The 21360-nt window shown below is 41.8% G+C and overlaps 1 protein-coding gene across 4 annotated transcripts in view; it reads left to right on the top strand.

Annotated features, from left to right (window-relative positions):
- The window catches only part of Scyl2 (SCY1-like 2 (S. cerevisiae)), a 47598-nt gene extending 26529 nt beyond the window's left edge, over window positions 1-21069 (top strand). Inside the window, exons 7-19 of one of the 4 annotated variants that reach the window (XM_011243394.3) lie at window positions 434-550; window positions 1854-1979; window positions 2905-3081; window positions 5443-5454; window positions 5563-5685; window positions 6733-6846; window positions 8829-8961; window positions 9706-9824; window positions 12930-13030; window positions 14046-14112; window positions 14232-14327; window positions 17679-17798; window positions 18673-21069. In XM_011243394.3, coding sequence (XP_011241696.1) covers window positions 434-550; window positions 1854-1979; window positions 2905-3081; window positions 5443-5454; window positions 5563-5685; window positions 6733-6846; window positions 8829-8961; window positions 9706-9824; window positions 12930-13030; window positions 14046-14112; window positions 14232-14327; window positions 17679-17798; window positions 18673-19320 — 1953 coding nt within the window. In that variant the 3' untranslated portion in view covers window positions 19321-21069. The remainder of the gene's footprint in view (window positions 1-433; window positions 551-1853; window positions 1980-2904; window positions 3082-5442; window positions 5455-5562; window positions 5686-6732; window positions 6847-8828; window positions 8962-9705; window positions 9825-12929; window positions 13031-14045; window positions 14113-14231; window positions 14328-17678; window positions 17799-18672) is intronic. The other 3 variants (NM_001358843.1, NM_001310704.2, NM_198021.3) reach the window with 3 other exon arrangements.
- The last annotated feature ends 291 nt before the right edge of the window (window positions 21070-21360 follow it).

Genomic DNA, 21360 nt, shown 5'->3' with positions numbered 1-21360 from the left:
TGGGGGTCCTTCTCCCATGCCGGAGAGCTGGCTAGCTTGGTCCTGTGCAGTCTTTGCAGGCAATCACAGCAGCTGAAATTCCTTCATAGAAATGAGCACTTCATTTCAAGTTTGTGTAAAGTCAGTTTAGTCAAAGTCATTTCTAGAAGTCATGATTGCATTAGTTCCTACAGCTTTTATCATGACCTTTACTAGATAGAGTATCGAAAATACACCCCCCCCCCCATCTTACTTTAGACATGGAAGGACTTGGAATATTAAAGACATTTTTAGTTATATTAAAAAAGTAGAGTTAGTGTTTGTGCTGTCAACAGCTATGCTGAGTAGAAAGGGTTCTTAGCCTTTTGAATGTTATATACTCATGTCTGGCTTATATACTCATGTTATATACTCATTGTTATATACTCATGTCTGGCTTTGCTCTTTTGAATAGTTGAGTCGTTTAGGATCTAGTTCACTGACCAGTATACCCGAGGAAGTTCGTGAACACGTAAAACTGTTGTTAAATGTAACTCCAACCGTGAGACCCGATGCAGATCAAATGACAAAAGTGAGTACATCTGGAGTTTTGTATTAGATGATGGAACAAAGAAATAACATTGCAGCTCTTTAAATGCATAACTTTGTCCTTAGATGCTATGTTCCTGAATGTATTAAATACTTAGCTTTAACATTAACTAGCTAAATAATTTATGTACACAGTTGTGAAGAAAATTAAGATTTCAAATAAACAGAGATCCCGATAGCACAACCAGGGATGCAGACATTCTGGATTCCCTGAAAAGTCAAAGCTTCATCTTTAACTTAGTAAATATATTACTCATCATGTTTTCAAGGTATTTTATTCTTTTTAAAAAATTTTTATTTAATCATTTTTTTAACCCTCCAGATTTTATTCCCCTCCCAGTCCTCCCTTTGACTGTTCCTCATCCTATACCTCCTTCCCACCCTCCAACCCCCACCCCACCAGACCTCTAAACTCCCTGGGGCCTCCAGTCTCTTGAGGGTTAGGTGCATCTTCTCTGACTGAACCCACACCTGGCAGTCCTCTGCTGTATGTGTGTTGGGAGGTCTCATACCAGCTGGTGTATGCTGCCTGTTTCGTGGTCCAGTGTCTTGAGATCTCTCAGGGGTCCAGGTTGAGACTGTTGGTCCTCCTACAGGGTTGCTCTTCTCCTCAGCTTCTTCCAGCTTTTCCCTAATTTAACCACAGGGGTCAGCAGCTTCTGTCCATTGGTTGGGTGCAAATATCTGCATCTGACTCTTCAGCTGCTTTTTGGGTTTTTCAGAGGTATTCTAGTCTTAAACACTTTCTGATCTTGTTTGTTTTTTTCGAGACAGGGTTTCTCTGTGTAGCCCTGGCTGTACTGGAACTCACTCTGGAGACCAGGCTGGCCTCGAACTCAGAAATCCGCCTGCCTCTGCCTCCCGAGTGCTGGGATTAAAGGTGTGCGCCACCACGCCCGGCATCTCTTAAACACTTTATTTACTGGTTTTTAATGGTGTATCTGTTTGTGTCTGTGTAAAGGTATGTGTTTGTGAGCACAGAAGTTGTCTGATGTTATGCTGGGAATTTCACTCACGTCCTCTAGAATAGCAACACATGTTCTTCCCTGCTGAGCTATCTTTACAGCCCCAATTTTTCTGTATTTTATAAATAATGTTACTGCTCAGCTGATTTGAACTTGAAAAATGAATTTTTTATTTGGATTTTTCTAATTATAATTTTTACTTAATGTAATGTTTATAATATTGCTGAATATCTTGAATGCGTTTTCACTTTGTTGTGGTAATTTTAGATAAGAGTAACTTTAACTGAATATCAGAATAATTGGCTTCTTTCTGTATTGTAGATTCCCTTCTTTGATGATGTTGGTGCAGTAACACTTCAATATTTTGATACCTTATTCCAAAGAGATAATCTTCAGAAATCACAGTTCTTCAAAGGATTGCCAAAGGTTCTACCAAAGCTGCCCAAGGTTCGTTAATCAGTTTTTTACATAGTCAGGAGTTTTTAATTTAATATTTAGGTGGGCTTACTATAAATCACTCTTCCAATGAAGTAAGACGGCTTTACCTGAGGTACATGAGTGACAGTAACATGCTGCCAACTGAAGCCAAAGCCAAAGCTTAGGTATGGTGCAAAACAGGTCGGATGTGAACCTTACGATGCTTCCTGTGTTAAGGCTACCTGTGCTGGTTACTAAGTGTGTCCCCAGCGGTGTCTGTAAACAGCCCTGGTGGAGCTCACTGCTCACTAGCAGTTAAAGGATGCATCAATACTGATGCGATCCTACTGTATTCCTATTCTCTTTCTCTTAACTTACTAGACAATGAATGTCAAATAATATTCAAAATGCTGGTGAGGCTGGGTCTGGTGGCATATGCCTTTATCTTTAGTCCCAGCACTTGGTAGGGTAGGGCAGGTGGACATCTGAGTTCTAGGCTAGCCAGACTACACAGTGAGACAGTCTTAAAAACGAAAATAATGAATGCTAGAGAAGGTACTAGTTGTAAGACTGTTATTTTGTGACTCTAAAATTGTAAAGCTTCAGCAGTCACAGCCCTTGTCTGCTACCCTTTACTGTCATGGCTGGAAAGCAGAGCACTGCCGTTCCTCTCACACAGGCATGGGTGCCGTCTGCGTTATCAGTTAGAGTGAGGTGCTGCTTCAGGTAGATGATCAGAGTCATGAGTGATAGGAAAAAGAGAAGAATCACTGTCAGTGAACACAAGATGAGCTTGCAAACGCTGGAGCGAGCATGTAGCCTGGTTTACGGACAGAGTCTAGAAAATATTTCAGTTTCAGCCATCAGCTTTATGGTCACTTTACACTTCAATTGTAAATACGGAAGTTCTGGAATACATTTTGTTTTTACAAATTTTTCATTTTTTTCCTCTCAGCGTGTCATTGTGCAGAGGATTTTACCCTGTCTGACCTCAGAATTTGTCAACCCTGATATGGTACCTTTCGTTTTACCTAATGTTCTGCTCATTGCTGAGGAATGCACCAAAGAAGAATATATCAAATTAATTCTGCCTGAACTCGGTCCTGTATTCAAACAGCAGGAGCCAATCCAGGTATGTTGTGAGGACTTCCAAATGTTTATGCGTTATTGTAATAGCTACTATCCCTAAGAACAAAACAGTGACTATTTTGAGCTTTTAAAAGAAATGGCTTAGTGCTGGCTGCTCTTGCAGAGGACCTGGCTCAATTCCCAGCACCCACATGGTGGCTCACAGCCATCTGTAACTCCTATCCTCGGGACCCAACTCGACTCCAGGAACCAGGCACAGACATACACATTCAGGCAAAACACCCATACATGTCAAATAAAAATAAATAAAAAATGTTAAGTGTTTAAATACTTGAGGTACGTATATTAGATTTTTTCACTAGTCAGAAAGCTAATATTATAATTAAACTTAGCAAATGAATGTTTGTGGCTTTTTATAAGTCATTGTCTTAGAAAATAAGTTGTAATCAGACTTTGCATGTGTTACATTGTCCCTAATTAAAAGCTGGCAGTTTGGAAAAATCAAGTTTTTGATACTTTTATTTGGCTTGATACTCCATTAGTTAATTTTTAGATGATGTATGTCAGTTGTCTCTATTTTTTTCTAATAAATAATTTTATTAAAAGAGGAAAATGTGTAAAGCATCATAGAACTAGTATGTGATCTGTGTATGTATGAGAAAAATGCAAATTATATATATATATATATATATATATATATATATATACATACACACACAATGCATATGTATATAATGTGAATGTGTAAGTGAAATAAATTATATAGATTTTGTTACAGTAGATATTTATCTTGAGTTTAAGAAGTGTGGGCTTACATACCTGGATTAGAGTCTGGGTTCATCTCTGTTTTAGAACCATGTAGCAGTCATCATCATCTGAAAGCTTTTATCCTCATTTTAACATGTAGAGTTGTTGGCTGAGACACCATTAGGTGTTTCTGCTACCGGGTGGCAGTAGCTTACTAGTCAGCATGAACTGTCTGATGGGCCGGCTCTGTGATTGGTTGCAGTTGTCCCCGTGAAAGTGGAGAATTTATTTTTTACTTTTTAGAAACTAGCATATTAACTATCCTTCTGAGATTTTGAACAGTGTGCTTGTGAGCGGTTGTCTCCCCTCTCTTTCAGCCTTCTGGTGTCCCTAACCCCTAACCTGCTGCAGCAGGGTCTCACCATGTAGCCCTGGCTCACTTGGCTCTCGCTTTGTTGACCAGGCTAACCTCAAACTCACAAAGATGGATCTGCCTGCCTCTGCCTCCTGAGTGCTGGGATTAAAGGCCTGCTGCCAGTTCTTGTGGCTTCTTCTCCAGTTCCCTTTCCTTAAGAATGTAGAAGACAGTCTGTGCGGTGCTCCTACTAACCAGGCACAGGTCACAGGATAGAGCTCTGAGCTTTAAACCTGGGCTCCCTGACGGTTGTCACAGTGTCAGGTTGGCATGTCACCCAAATTGTTCATCAGTCACGATGAAAATCCTAAGACACATGATTGACCCTGTTCTTTTTAGTTTGGTAACTTTTGATTATTGGCTCTGTAGAAGCACCTGAGAAGAACCTCAGTATGAGAGAGTCTGGATTAGGCTATTTTGTGACTATGCTTGGGAGGGCTTTTCTTAAGTAAATTAGCTGAGGTGGGAAGCTGTACCCTGCGGTATGGGCAACAGTAACACTTTACAAACTGTCCTGTCCTGAAGCAAAGGAGAGAGAGCAGAGCTCTAGTGAGCATTCTGTCTGTGTGGCTGTAACTAGCTGCTCCAGGTTCCTGCTGCCTGCCTTCTCCACCACAGTGCACCACCCGGAACTGTGATGCAAACAAACTCTTTTATTTTTCACTTGCTTTTACCACAGCATTAGGAAATGAAACTAAGGTACCTTTGTCTTCCTTCTCCTCTTAGTTTTTCCATTAATAAGCCCTCCTGAAAAATTTTAATTGAGCATTGGAAAAACTAAGTATTCTGGGACTTGGAGAGTTCAGAGCACTGCCGACCTGGGTTTGATTCCCATCACCCACACGGCAGCTCAAAACCATTTGTAGCTCCAGTGTCAGGAACTCGAGTGCTGCCTTCTGGCTTCCATGTTAGTGAATAGACAGATTGGCAGGCAAAGCACTCATACATATAAAATAAATAAAGATCTCACTTAAGTATTTTGGTTTGTTTCTTACAATTTAGGTATGTAGAGGCAGCTAGCAAAATGATGTTAGAAACAATTAAAAATTCCTCACAGATGTTTTCATTTCTGTTGGCTTTTATTTCCTTTTTAAATGCAGCACTCTTTTGGATAATTGAAACATGTAGGGGAGCCATGTGTTCCTGTAGCTCTTTGGAGGTTAGTCTTTGTTTGGATAATTAAGCATTGCTGTAGACATGTAAGAGACTTGATCTGTGTGTTTTTGTCTTCCATGCCTTCAGGCTAGCAACATGGTGAGTGTCCACAAACAGAACTTAATCTTCTGAAAACACTTTAAATTGGGAGGATACAGAATTTCTTAAAGATTGCAGATTTTCATAATCTTCCCTTTTCTCACACAGATTTTGCTAATTTTTCTACAAAAAATGGATTTGCTGCTAACCAAAACCCCTCCTGATGAGATAAAGAACAGTGTCCTGCCCATGGTCTACAGAGCTCTGGAGGCTCCTTCCATTCAGATCCAGGCACAGTATCTGCTTCCGTTGCCCTCATGAAGTTGAAAGGCGGGAGAAAGAAACAGCAAGGCATATTTTAGGATTAAATCTTAACCTTTTATATACAACTCAATAGTTAGTAGTTATTGAATTATACTGCTGACCCACTGTTATTACTGCATATTGACTTCTAACTAAAGAGTAAATTGGAAAGGGCTGGAGAGATTGCTCAGAGGTTAAGAGCAGGTGCTGTTTGTATGGAGATAGTCTTACTGGTAGCCCAGGCTGGCCTTGAGTTCACAGAGCCCCATCTGCTTCTGCCTCCTAAGTGCTAGGATTAAAGATATGTGTCACTGCTCTTACAAAGAACACTCGTTAGGTTTCCAGCACCCATGTCAGGCTGCTCATGGCTGCCTGAAACTTCAGTTTCAGGGGAAAAAAAGAAGATGTTGGAGTCTATTGTGGTAGTACACACTTATAATCCTGGCACTTGAGGGATAGAGGCAGGGAGACCAGGAATTGTTGGCTAGCTTGGGCTACATGATATCCTGTCTCAAAAACACTGTGACTGGGACTATAGGTTTGTACTGCTTTGTATATATCTGCTTCTGCCATATATTTCAAGTCACATTTTTTGATGCATTTCTGTCTTTAAGTTTATTAAAGTGTGAAGTTGAGTTTTTCCTTGTAGTTAAATCATTCCATAAGTGTCGGAAGCCGTACTCAACCTCTGCTTTTCAGCTCTCTACAGTTATAGCCCTGTATAATTAGGGGTACTTAGGCTAAAGCAGAGGGCTTGTAAATTTGAGGCCAGCCTGGGCTACATAAAGATCGTGTCTCAAGGGAAAACAGAACTAGTTGTAATTACAACCCTTTGAAACACTACTGCAGGCCCTGTGTAGCCATGACATTTTTCAACTGATTATAACTATTCTTTTTTTATCCCCCCAAATTGGTGTAAGGACCAAATAATGTGAAGCATACGGAAGCTTCTTTCGTGCTGTGACAGATGAGCTGAGTGGGAGAGGGAGGTCTGGCGCCTTTCCTTAAGACTGATCAGATTTGTCTTTTCAATAGGAGCTCTGTCTAAACATCATTCCAACATTTGCAAATCTTATAGACTACCCGTCCATGAAAAACGCTTTGATTCCAAGAATTAAAAATGCCTGTTTACAAACGTCTTCCCTTGCTGTAAGTGCTTACACGTGTGTTTGTCTTTGACTGCTCAGCACCTGACACCATTTCACAGTGAGCAGTAACTCGCTCACACTGCACCTAGAGAATTGGTTTTAGTTGGAGGTAGCTTATATACACCATTATAAATGCTTGCATGTCACTTACTTTATATGTAGGTCGGTGTGTGCGTGTGCGTGTGCGTGTGTGTGTGTGTGTGTGGGTTGTGGGATCACCTTCGAGTGGCACATAGGTATTTTTGTATTGTATTCATAGCTGTATTCTCTAGGGTCTGGCGTCTTACCTTGGGAAATGCCTAAAATATAAATCATTGATTAAAATTGTCCAAAAATGAAGAAAACTAGTGCATAGCTAGGTAAGATGTTTCAAGAGGTGTATCCGTGACATGTCTAATATTATATACATCATGAAAGGAGAGAAAATGACACCAGCATTGTAGTTTATATCCCCAGCAGGCGGCAGCTGCATTAGCCCTGCATTATAGCAAACTGATTCTGGGGACAGGCTAAACCTGCAGATAGTGGCTTAGGTTTATAGTATTTTGGGCTTAAATTTCAGAAAATAGTTGTTCATATTTTTCAGAAATGGAAAATTTCCATTTTTCTGTACAAATATTAATGAACTTTTTGCTTAGTTTCTTAGGCTTGAGTTTCATTGATATGGTTTAATTAATACTATGGACACAACTTTATGGTACTCTGATTTTTGGGGTTTGGAGGAGGACTTGGTACTCAAAATTGAATCTTAAACATGCAGAGAGTACTCCTACTGAACTATATTCCTGGCCTCTCCTTTTTTTATGTAGGGGTTTCTGTTTTTTAAAGTAGCCCAGGCTGACGCTAACCTTGAACTTGCTCTATCAGCTGACCTTTACACACCTGACCTCCTTCTCCTCCTCCTCCTCCCAAATGCTGGGTTCTATGTGTATCACTGTACTGATGCCCAGCCCACCTCTTAGGACATGGTCTTACTGAATTGCCCAAGGCTGGCCTTGAGCTTGCTCTGTAGCACAGGTAGCCTTGAACTTGAGCTCTTCCTATTTGCATCTCTTCAGTAACTGAATTACAGTCCTGTGCCAACATACCCGGCCTGATGGACTCTGTCCTAATAAATCCCAGTTAAAGGGCTGGTGAGATGGCTCACTAGTAGCAGTACATGTTGCCAACCTGTTTTGATCCCTACAATCTACTTGTTGGAAGAAAAGAACCAACTGTGGCAAGTTATCTTCTGACTTCCACATGCATGCTGTGGAATGCCATGTGGAACACAGCCACTCACATTTAGTCAGTCAGTCAATGCCAAACCTAGGGTAGGATGTGTATCAAAAGTTGAAGCTTAGAAATGGTGGGTGTGAGTAAGTATATTTAGGAACAATTTTATATGGGTGGGGATAATTTTATATGAGATTGGGAGCATCCAGGGTGTTATGGCCATAGATAAATATGGATAACTTCAGTTAAAATATTCAGTTTTAAGAATGACTTGAACCTCATGTAAAGTATCTGAGTCACTGTGTAATTGGCTGCTTGGTGGAATGTATTTCTTTTTATTGTTAAATCTTACTAGTAAACACATATAAGAGCCTTCAAAGACCTGATAGAAACTGTAGGGCTGGGATTGTTGCTCACTGAAAGCTTGGTTAATAGGCCCTGGCTTTATTTCCTAGCATCATAGAGATGAATGAGTGAATGAATGAATGAATGAATGAGTGTTACAAGGGTGAACCTGTTCCTTATTTTTATCTACTAGTATCTCAGTGGACCAGTCTGTAGTTCTTTCTGTAACATGTCAGATAAATCAGTAAATGAATGAATGTTTATGTTAATAAAGGCATGCTTTATAAAATCTACTTCAGTGAACCAGTTTTTATTAAGATTTTAGCATATATCTATTTGATGACTAAATTTACACTAAGTATTTCATTTTACATGAACAAAATGGTACATACACGTTTACATGCGGTTTCTTTGTTTCACTAGGTCCGTGTGAATTCATTAGTGTGCTTAGGGAAGATCCTGGAGTACCTGGATAAGTGGTTTGTGCTTGATGATATCCTACCCTTCTTACAGCAGATTCCCTCCAAGGAGCCTGCAGTCCTCATGGGGATTTTAGGTAGCTGAAAACTTAATGTCATTTGCTGTCATCTTCATTTTATATAATAGTTGTATAATAAAATGTTCAATCTATAAAGCCATTGTACTCGATATATATGATATTAATCAGTTGCAGAATGATTAGATAAATGCTACAATATAACTTTTCTCTATTTTCACAGCAAAGGAAGTAGACTCTTGTCATTTATAGAAGGCCTGGGCTATAGGGGGACACTTGACTAGTATGGGTGGGTTCTGGATTTGATTTCCAGGATTGGGGGAGTCAGGAGAAGTAATATAATCTTGGTTGGTTGATATGATAGTGTATAATTTTCTTCTATAAAGAAGTCTAAAGTGCAAGAGGCAAAGCTACTGCAATGAGTGTTACTTGCAGAAGAAACAAGTTGAAGAGTAGACTGTAGTCCTCTCAGCACCTGTATTTAAACACTGTGAATAGATGCTCCAAATGTAAGGATGAGGGGGTCACTCTATAACCTCATTTCGGGATTATAGTAACCATGTCTTTAGTTAGGGGTTGTCATTAAACCAAAAGAGCACAGGATGAATAGCCCGTGGTGTTATAAGCCTGGACTGATAGTACAACTGAAGTCACTGTGGTCTACATGAAAGAGCTGTCCCCATTCTAAGAAGAGGAAAGCTGCACCGCACCAGTTTCCAAAAGACTTGTTAGAGATAGAGTATTTCCATGGTTTCTGTGCTTGGTGTGCTAATTTCTAAAACTTATTACACTGTTTTCTCTCAGGTATTTATAAATGTACTTTTACTCATAAAAAATTGGGAATCACCAAAGAGCAGCTGGCTGGGAAAGTCCTGCCTCATCTCATCCCCCTGAGCATTGAAAACAACCTCAACCTCAATCAGGTGGGACATTTGATGTGCGCTCACGTTCTCTCCCTGTTTGCTGCTTGCCTTCTCTGCTTTATTATTTACACATGGAGGTGGCCAGCACAGGCTGGTGGCATGCCATGAAGTTAACTCAAGTTACGGACCACTTTACATTTGGGTCTGTCTGTTGATATGAATGGTCACAGACTGTATTTGGATATTGTTGTTACATAATAAATGACCATAAGTTGAGTGTTTTCGTATTTTTAAGAAATGCATACTTAACTAATCATACATTTTCTATGAGTCAGCCATACAGGGCTTAGCTTAGTTGAACTTGTTACTATAATCAAGAACTTGGATCTCATTTGAAGGTCCACATGAGGACTCGTAGGGTTCTTAGTTTGCGTAAATGGTTGTTGGCAGGATTTGGCTCCCTTTGGGCTGTTGGGCTGAGGGTCTTAGCTGTGTGTTAGCCAGATGCTGTTGTCAATTCTGTACACGGTTCCCTTCCCAAACAGCCTTGTCTAGTCAGATTGAAGTCAGTGTCTTGTTATGTAATAAAGAAAGTGTGGTACCCTGTTAGCTTTGTCATATTCTGTTGTTTAGAGGCAAGTGTGGGTCTTACCCATACCCAGCACAGTGACGACATAAATAGTAGAATGGAGTGGGAACTGTGAACCATTTTAAGACCCCCTGCTCCAGAGAAGGAGTAACGAGATGAAATAAAATAAGGTACTATTGGTGGGCTTAGATATCGATATGCTTTAGATTAAGTATTTAACTTGGAAGGTGTAAATTTTTGAGGAGAGATGTGTGTTCAAAAGTTGCTACGGAATTGTGTCTCAGCATAGCTCTGTGGTAGTTGTCTCACAGCTGGGTGGGCACCGATGACATGGCATGTAGAGTCCCGAGGCCGGCGTTCTGCTGCTTCTTCATTATAACCCAGTCATGACGCGGTACCAGAGAGAGTCTGATCAAGAGAGAACAGTAGAACCTGCTTTCTGATGAAACGTGTCGGGGACCGAGAAAAGTTACTGTTTAATGAGACGGGCAGGGAAGATTTAGAATTAGGATGGAGAGAAAGTGAATCACAGCACTGAAGAAAGAAGAAAGAAGAGCCGGGGGAGAGGAAGGCTGGTGCAGTGTGCGGCGGGGGTGAGGGTGGGGTGGGGGGGTGGGGGGATGAGCACTGAGCAGGCAGAGTTCTGAAGGTGAAGAAATGTGTGGTTCCTTAGCCCTAAGCTTTCCTTTGAAGTAGTCAGGCAATCCTTCAAAGCTTTATTTCTTGATGTAATGCTTGCTTTCTACCTCAGATGTCAGGTTCTGGTTGGCAGATGGGAGACAGTGACTATGAAGAGGGATAGTATAGTCTGCCTAAAACAGTCTGATTTAGGATGTTTTCAAACATTTCCAGTAGGAAGTGGCTGGAGAGAAGGCTCAGTGTTGAGCTTGTTGCTCTTGTAGAGGACACAGGATTGCTTCCTTTCACCCACGTGGTAGTTCACAACCATTGGATCGAGGGGCTCCGATGCTCTCTTCTGACCTCTTTGGACACCAGGAATGCACATGGTCTGTGTACACACTTGCAGGCAAAATAGTCATATACATAAAATAGAACAGAATAAATTTAAAAATTCCCAGGTGCTTATTTTAGGATACATAGTTCTCTCTAAAATGCTTTGTGATTTTGGAAGGCCTATTTTTATCTGCAGAATCATTTGAATCCTACCTTTCATTACTTTTCCTTTGGTTTAGGATGGCTATGGTCTGCTTTTCTGTTCATTTTATGATTAAACGTGCTAACTCAAAAGTGCCCTCTTCTGTTGGTTTTGATTTTAAGTAGTTTAAATATATTAAGTAGAAAAGAGTATATTTATACACAGAATTAAGTATTGAAAGCCACCATTACCAGTTCCAAGATAGCCAAAGTTTGCCTTGCAGGCAGATCCAAGACTGGCGGATGGGACCTGCAGCATTCAGCCCATTCTGCACAAGCTCTGTCCCGGGATGTTGAACAAATGAAGCTGGGTACAGAGGGCGCTTTACTGAGTGCTGTCACTCATGCATGTAGAAAACTGTCTGATGCATGCTACTGCAGAGCAGAATAGTGTTGGCACGAGTGTAGGGGTGGGAGACAACCAGAAGATAGCACCAGAAAGCCTCGGAGGTGCTGACAGTGCTTTGTGTTAGTTGCCTTGGAAAGGTTCGGTCTCTGCCATATTTGAGCTGTGTACATAATGTTTTGTTACCATGCTATGTCTAGTTTTAAATAAGTCCAATTAGCAGGAAGTCATGGTGTACTTAAACAGATACACTATCACTCATAAGATGAAGTAGTACTGATGGTAGAACATGCTGAGAGGCAGTGGGATGCTTGGGAGGCATGCATGGATTGTAACTGCCATGCCAGCCCTTCACTGTCTCCTGAGTGTCTTGCTTAGTCCAGTGCCCTCATCTGTAAAAGCAAAGTCCAAAACTTAGTTTGAAGAGTTGTGAAAACTGAAAACATTGTAATACATGTTCATACATGCGTGTAAGGTTCATGGAGTGGAGGAACAATGTTCCTGGTTTTTGTATGTATAGTATCATTCAAATAAATTGTTTTATGATAGCTAGAAAGTACCATAAAACTAAAGTTTAATGAAAATTTAACCTATATTAAATTATAGTGTTAGATTACTTTACAAACTTCCATTATCAAAGTAAATTATGAACATTTCATGTTCCTACTATCTTTGCAGAAAGCAGGCTTATTCTAGCCAAACATTGTTTTTTATGAGCAAGAGAGGATTTCTAAGTATTTGAAAATGAACTTTCTCCTAGTTGGCACAAATTATCAATGTGTGACTGCCCGTAGTAAACTTAACCTAAAACCTCTGAGAAGCAGCTGTTAGATCAATAACGACGTGACACTTGCTGAGATGGCTTGTCCGGAACATAAAACCTCATCGGTCATCGTGTCACGTCCACACGAGACTGGGCATTGCTCTGGCATTCCTAGTTTAAGTGGCTGGCCCTGTTGTGCTTAGGTGTGTGAGCGAGTCTTGTTCCCTGGGCTTGTCTTACTGAGTTGTTGGAAGTGATGCCATGAGCTGCAAAGGCGCTGTGCCCTCACCATGTCATCTCTTACTATGGCAGTTCAGCTCCTTCATTGCCGTCATAAAGGAGATGCTGAGCAGACTGGAGTCTGAGCATAGGACGAAGCTAGAGCAGCTTCACGTGATGCAGGAGCAGCAGAGGTGAGCAGGCTGCACGTGTGCGGTGTGTGGACTGTGAGCGCGGGGCAGCTCGGGATGGATTTTTCTGGAAGATCGATGGATTGTTTTCATTTGTATATGAACCATGGCATATGTGGACATCAGAGGGCAGCTTATATAATTAAGTTTCTCCTTCCAGTATATGGGGACCAGAGAGTGGAGCTCAGTCTGCAACAAGTACCTTTTCCTGCTGAGACATCTCACTGGTCCAAATATTTCCCCCAAGATTGATTTATCTATTATATGTATGTGTGTGTACCAGTGTGTGTGTTTGTGCATGTGGGTGCCCTTGTAGTCCAGAATAGGGCATTGGATGCCTCTGGAACTGGAGTTACAAGTGTGTGTGCGAGTCACCTGGTGTGGGTAGTGGGAACTGAACTTAGCCATCTGGGGGAGCAGCAAGTGCTCTTAACTGCTGAGCCATCTCTCCAGCCTGCTGGCCCAAAGGATAAACGTTGAATTGAAACAAAACAAAACAAAAAAATATATAGACATTTCAAAAATTATTGATTGATTGTATATTTAAGGGCAAAAGAAAGAGAATGAGTGTGTGTGTGTGTGTGTGTGTGTGTGTGATGTCTACACATGTGCATGCCACAGAGCACTAAGGGTGATTCAGAGGACAGCTTGTGGGAGATGGCTTCCTCCTTCACCTTGCTGAGGCAGGGTCTCTTGCTTCTGTGCTGTGCACTAAAGGCTTTCTGGCCCTGGAGCTTCCAGCAGAGTCTCTCGTCTTTGCCCCATGTTGTAGGATTGCTGGATTTATAGACATATGCCACCACCTCTGGCTCTTTTTACATTGGTTCTGGGGTTGGATTCAGGTCATCAGACTTTCACGGCCCCAGATGATGACGTCATTGTTGTCCTCCTCGTCGTCATCATCATCATTTGGGCAGACAGACACTAACAGTAGAAAATAATGGTAAAATGTGAGTGGGGGATGAAGTTAATGTTTGCTTCTTTTAACTACTGTTCCATAATTTTATCTGTCTTGTAGGTCTTTGGACATAGGGAATCAAATGAGCACTTCTGAGGAGACAAAAGTTGCACATTCTGGAAGTCAGGTCAGAAGAGATTTATTTTATAGGAAATGTCTGAGTGCCTCATTTAGGAGCTCTTAGTCTTTAAGGAACAGAGTGACTTGCTTATTGAAATGGCTTCAAGTATTGGACTTGTATTTCAGCAGATTGATAAGGTCTTTAACAACATTGGAGCGGACCTTCTAAGTGGCAGTGAATCAGAAAATAGAGAAGATGGGATGCAGGGAAAACAGAAAAGGGTAAGTTTCTCTACTTACAAAAAGATTTCTAGTGTGAGACTCCCTGTAAACCACAGAGAGTCTCTGGGAAACGCTGTGCATCCTCCTGGCAGGAGCAGCCTATGAGGATGTGTGAAGTGCGCTGGGGAGGAGTAGAAGCTGGGTTTACTCTCCTTTTCTTTTCTGCTTGACTCCCCCTCCCACCCGTGGGACTGCATCTCCATTGCTTGGCTTTGTCTGCATGGTGCCATCATCTGCAGTTAGGAGGCTGCCTGCCTCTCCTGCGATACTGCTTTTCAGTAATTGAGTGTCTGTGTGTGTGTGTGTGTGTGTGTGTGTGTGTGTGTGTGTGTGTGTATTTGGTGGGGGGAGGTTGTCCACATGAGTGCAGGAACCCACCGAGGCCAGGAGAGGGTGTTGAGTCCTCTGATGCTGGAGTTACAGGGAGTTGTGAGCTGCCTGAGACAGACGTAGGGAGCTGACCTCCGGTCTGGAAGAGCAGGTGTACCCTTTCTAACCACTGAGCCATCCCTCCAACTCCAGCTTTTCAGTATTTGAACTCTCTTCTTACTGCATTCCTATCAGTTGAATACCAAGTCTGTCCATTCCTTGTTAGCCCAGCGGCCTTGTCTGTCGCTGCTTTTTTATTCTGTGTTGACACCTAATGTTTATTGCCACCAGATATTCACTCAGGTTCATTTTTCTTATATTTCTTAGGCTAGTCCTGAACTTGCTGTGTGACCAGAGGCTAGCCTTGACCATCCGGTCTCCTGCTGTCACCTTTATGTGCAGTGGTTACAGGCTTGTGCCACCCCAGCTCGGTTACCTTGACATATTCAAGGCATAGCCGGCAGTTACTGGGCAGCACGATGCTCATGCTCAGTTTGGAACTGCATGATACTTTCTCATAAGCATACTAAGGGTATGCATTATTTACATGCTCTTTTACTTAGCGTGTGTGAATATCTGCATATTTGGCATGCACATGTCATGATGTGCACTGGAGGTCAGAGGTCAGCTTGTAGAAGTCAGCTCTTGCCTTTGTTTGTGAGTCCTGGGGATGAAACGCAGCTTATCACGCTTAGTGGCAAGTGCCCTTACCTGCTGAGCCATCTTACTGAGCCCGGGGTATACATTTTTGCCAAAAATCCTATAAAAGTGATGGGTGTCCTTTCTCGTTTTATTTTACTAAGGATGTATAATGTTGATATGACCTATTAGTGGTGAATGATAATTTAAAGAAAAATTTAAATTAAACAAACTTTTACTTTAAGTAACCTGAAATTTGAGTACAGATTTTGTTCTGTTTCCATTTTAAAGATTTGCTGTCCTTATGATTTTGAATGGTGCACTATAAGGTAATATTTTCCTTTTGGTTAGTATCCAATAAATCACAATAAATTTCCTACCACTGTTGAGTTCATTCTTGTATTTATTTACAAAATATGATTATCATATTTCTGTGCACATATATCTATGTGTATAGAGCTGATAGACAATTGGATACAGAGGCTTACAGAACTGTAAAAGGAAATATGAGCTTACTGTTTAGTGAAATAGATGAATGCAAAGTCGGATATCAACCTGATGCAGACATGGACAGCAGAAGAACAGTTGCAACCTAATTCTCCGGTAGCCGCTCACTACTTAGAAATATTTGTGGTATTGAGATTAAACTGAGGGCCTTGGAAATTCTAGGCAAGTACTCTAGCACTGAGCCCAATTCCCAGCCCACTTTTTATTTAAATTTATTATATTTGTTTATTTTCTTATATGTATGCATGCCAGAGCATTCATGTGGTGATCAGAGAACAACTGTGAGAGTCATTTGTCTCCTTTCCACCCTGTAGGACCCTGGAATTGAACCCAGGTCATCAGACTTGTCTGCAAGCTCCTTTACCTGCTCAGCCATCTCACTTGCCTTTGTGTGGTGTTCATGTGCACGTGTGTGCACGTGTACGCATGTGTGTGTGCACATACATGTATGTGTGTATGTAAGTGCGTGTGCTCATGAGCATGACTGTGTGCACATGTGTGTGTGCATGTATGCGTGCATGTGTGTAGCAGTATTCAATTCTTGTTACTCAAATGGCTCCCAGCAGCACAGGCACTCCTCACTACCTGCCTAATGCTCTGGGTTCCTGAATGAAATACATACAAGCTCAGCCTTTATATCATGATATGCCTTAAACAGCTCAGTTTCTGGGCCACTTCCTAACCTCCTTGTGGCTAATCCTTCCTCTGATATTCCCAAGTTATTACTTACTAAAATCCTCTTTGCTGGCCTAGACCCAGACATGTAGCCCTCTTGGGGGCTCCTACGTGCAGCTCTGTTCTCTGTCTGGCACCTCTCAGGCATAGTGTCCTCCAGCATGGCAGATTTCTCCCTACCTCCTCCTTGGGTATCTTTCCCAGGAATCCCAAAAGCTCCTCTTCTGTCTCCCTGCCTAGCCATTGGCTGTCGACAACTTTATTTATCAATCAAAACCAACTGGGAGTAGGGTCCCTCAGCCTTACACGTAGGACATTGCAAACAGGTTTTTGTGGGCTCTAATTGGCATGAGAATACAAGCAACTACACGTGTGTATGTGTGTGAGCATGTGTGCTCACAAGCATGTTGTTTGTGCACATACCTGTTTTGGTGTGTGTGTCCATACCTGCTATGGTACATGCTTGTCAGTGTGCACCTGTCTGTGTGTGTGTGTGAGACCATACATGTGTGAGTGTATGTGTGTGTGTGCGCACATCTCTGTTGTGTGCTTGTGGAGGTCAGAGGACAATTCAGGTGTCGGTGCTGGCTCTCCACTTTGAGACAAAATCACTTGTTTGCCGCTGTGTAGCCATGCTGGCTTGCCTGCAAGCTTTCTGGCATTCTCCTGTCTCTACTGTGTATCTCCCTGTAGGATGCTGCTGTGTCTAGCTTTACTTGGGTTCTGGAGTACAAATTGAGGTCCTCCAACTGCTTTGCCCATTAGTCATCCAGAGGGATGACTTGAGACACCATCTCTGTAAGTTGGCTTGACTGGCTTTGTACTCTGCAACCCAAGCCACTGAACTTGTCATGCTCCGGCCTCAGGCTTTCAGGTCACTGGGATTACAGGTCTGTGCCCCTGGATCTGATTCACTAACTCTTCAGACTAAGATTTTAAAGTTGAATCAGAAATCAGTAATTCTAGTTGTAAGTTGTTTTACACCGGTCACGTTGCAGCAGGTCCTGAGACGTGGTGGCTTCAGGACCTCTATCACGGGAACGCCTGCCTTCCACTAAGTAGAAAGCACTGCTAAGTGAACTGTGGTACACATTCCTTACCACAAACGAAGTCTTGTTTTCCAGATGGGTTGATTTTTGTTTTGTTTTGCTTTGCTTTCAGGGGTCACTAACACTTGAAGAAAAACAGAAATTAGCGAAAGAACAGGAGCAGGCACAGAAGCTGAAAAGCCAGCAGCCTCTTAAGCCCCAGGTCCACACTCCCATCGCTCCCATTAAACAGGTCTGTCTCTTCTTGTCGTTTCGCGCTTGCTTACAAGTGAGGAGTAGAGTGGTAAACAGTAGTGTCTGTACAGATCGCCTCAAGGGTAATGTGCTAATGCTAACATAGCTAAGAGTGAGTGTGGCTCTGTGCAGCCCGAGTCACATGCCCCACATGCAAGGTTCAGTCTCAGTGCTGGCAACCAAAGAGGGAGTGCAGGGAGCTGGTGATTTTAAGAGAATTTATGGGCTAATAGTGCTATTATCAGGAGTGTCCTATTCAGGTCCTTAAGTATTTCTCAGCCGGAAGCAGCTGCCTACCTCCGGCTTCTCAGCTCTGACTGGCTTCATAGCTAGGTTAGGAAGAGGCACCTTCATGGCCTGCATTGAGTTCCCTCTCTTCAGGACACTGCTCTGCACGCCGCTGCTGCTGCCCTCAAGGGTCCTGCACTCACTGCTGGATCTCAGCCTTCTCACTTAACAGACAAGAAGATGTTTGCAGGCTGAGGGCCAAGTCAACAATAACTGTTGGGTACTTATAGAAGAACAGAGAGAAGAAATTTCCAGAAATCTTGATGAAATTCAAAATAAAAAATATACAGTATTCCTGTTTGTGATGAGTCTAATGAGGAGTGTATTGGGATCTGTCTTGGGAGCATTTCACTTGGTTTAAACTCAACACGTGCTGGCATCAAATTGATTGCCAGAATTTGCTTACAAGCTGTATAAAAATAAGTGGGAGTCAATATCTGGTCTCCAGCCTGTAGCTCTTGGACTTGATGTAGATTATCAGCTTGACTGTCATTTGTCCTTTATCGTGTGACCTGTCAGGTAGTTACTAATTGGAAAGTAATTTGGATTTCTTGGAGATAAAGTAATTTGCTCTTGTTTTTCAGACTAAGGACTTGACAGACACACTGATGGAAAACATGTCGTCTCTGACCAGCCTTTCTGTTAGCACTCCTAAGATTTCTGCTTCAAGTACCTTCACCCCAGTTCCTTCCACGGGCCTCGGCATGATGTTTTCAACACCCATTGATAATACAAAGAGAAATTTGACAAATGGCCTGAATGCCAACATGGGCTTTCAGACTTCAGGGTTCAGCATGCCAGTCAATCCAAACCAGAACTTCTTCAGTGGGACGGGCACAGCTGGCGTGACCACCATGAGTCTGGGAGCACCTCCCACTATGTCAAACTTTAGCCCTTTGACTATTCCTCCTGCTAGCGTGAAGCAGCCTCAACAGAGACCAACCGATATGTCTGCCCTCAATAATCTCTTTGGCCCTCAGAAACCCAAAGTTAGCATGAACCAGCTATCCCAACAGAAACCAAATCAGTGGCTGAATCAGTTTGCACCTCCTCAAGGCTCTCCTGTCATGGGCAGCGCAGCCATGGGCACACAGGGGAATGTGATGGGGCAGGCTGCCTTTGGTATGCAGGGCAACCCTTTCTTCAACCCACAGAACTTTGCACAGCCACCACCCACCACTATGACCAGCAGCAGTTCAGCTAGCAACGATTTGAAAGATCTTTTTGGGTGACGTGTCGTGTGCTTCTTTTTGGGCGGTCACTGCAGTTTCAATCATGAGAAAGCTGATTTTCATCAGTGTATAGCGGGCTTGAAGAAACTGCTTCTGTGGGAGATGGATTGTTTCTGTGACAGAGAGCACCTGCTTCCCTGCCAGCCCGCATAGGAGGTGTGTGGATCCTAATAGGTTGAAGTTTTTAAAGCATGGAGGATTTTCTCCCTATTACGAACTTCTCTTCAGGTTTTTAAAGATCCAGTCCTTACTAGTCTCAAAGTGCGAAAGGACAACTGAATTATCCTGAATAGCAGTTTTTAAATCAGATGTTTTATTTTGGCTTGTAAATCTTCTTATTAAAAATCTTGAGTTGATGATAACTGGAAGTCCACCTGGTACCTGCCTTCCTGTTCATTTGTCTTCATTGAAAGGGAAGAGCCTCAATGCTGTGCTAGTTTGGGTGCTTTTGTAAGACAGTGGCGCTGGCACGGGAAGGATTGGGTCATTTGCTTTTCCGGTCTTATTTTTCGAAGAAATGTATGCTTAGTAAAAGCACAGCAAAAATGCTGCAAAATTATATTAATTTCATTGGTTTAAAACACATTAACCATTTTAAATGCAAACTAATCATTGTAAGTTATGTTTTAGCATGATCTGCCTCAAATAGCAATGTATTTTTCTGCCTTTACTTGAATATATTTAGGCTCACTTTCTTCCCTGTTGTATCGCAGAAGAGCTGTGTACTGATCTGTACAGAAGACAGACTGAGCACTCTGACATGGTATTCTCAACTACTGCCTTCATACTTGACTTTCAGTTCAAACTTATGAGGTTGCAGCATATATGAATTACATTTTCAAATGGAGATTTGTAAACAAAATAATTACACTATATTTAATGAATAAACTTTTGAGATTTCTGCCATATTGTTTCAAGTATAGTAAAGTCTAAAAATGAGCAAGCCATTGGGTACCAACAGGTTCAAATGTTAGCTTGCAGTGGTGTCTGACCTCGCTCGTTACTACTACTACAGTTTCTTTTCTAGAAGTCCCAGAAACTTTGTGTTCAGACATTTTAGTATCTGTAATCAGTCACTGTTAGAAAGGAAAGGAGGAAGGGAGGGAGGGAGGGAAGAAGGAAGGAAGGAAGGAAGGGAGGAAGGAAGGAAGGAAGGAAGGGAGGAAGGAGTCAGTTCTAAGAGGCCACACCTCTGATGTCTGTTGTTAACTTGCTGATCCTACCACAGAGCCTTATGCTATAGACGTCATTTGTATTTTTAAAAAGTATATTCCACTGTTATGTGATAATTATAAAACTCCTTAAAAAACTCTGTATGTATTATAGTTGCTGCCATACAGTTTGTGGTTTTTAATTATCTGGAACCAGCAATCCTTAAATAAATCACATGAAGTTTATTAAATGGCTGAATGTTCATTCAGAATTATATGTGTGTGCACATGATGGGTATAAATTGTAGGACTTGATTACAAAGTACAGTTCGTGCTGATACCAGTGCTGATAGCATCCAGATAAAGCACACTTGTAAAAACTGTGAGACAGCAGTCACACCTCACTCCCGAGTGTGCTGCACTCGGGTGGTATGACTTCAAAAGGACTGCAGAATGCAAAGAAGTCACTCAAGAAACGAAAAACTAATTTTTTGTCAGAACTTTCAACTTCACAACTTTACCTGATTTATTTTTAACACGATACTAATATTTCTTTTGGGAAATGTTTTATATGGAATAAAATTCTTATTGAAGAACATTTCTTTGGAACAGTTCAGTAGTTATTTAAAATTTTTTATGTGTGTGTATGTTTTGCCTGCACAGTTATAGGTAGGTACATCTTGTGCATGCAGTGCCTGAGAAGGCAGAAGAGTTGGATCCTGTCTTGGCTATTTATGTGACAAAGTACCGTGACCAAGACAACGTATAAAAGAAAGCTTTTCTTTCATCATGGTAGGGAGCATAGTACTGGAGCAGTAGCTGAGAGTCTACAACCTGATCCACAAGCATGAGGCAGAGAAAGAGAGGTGGAGTCCTGGGTTTGGTGTGA

The sequence above is a fragment of the Mus musculus genome, chromosome 10 (genome assembly GCF_000001635.26).
Source record: "Mus musculus strain C57BL/6J chromosome 10, GRCm38.p6 C57BL/6J".
NCBI classification, from domain to species: domain Eukaryota; kingdom Metazoa; phylum Chordata; class Mammalia; order Rodentia; family Muridae; genus Mus; species Mus musculus.
The sequence above is the reverse complement of the archived record's forward strand: the minus strand, read 5'-3'. Positions and strand labels throughout refer to the sequence as shown.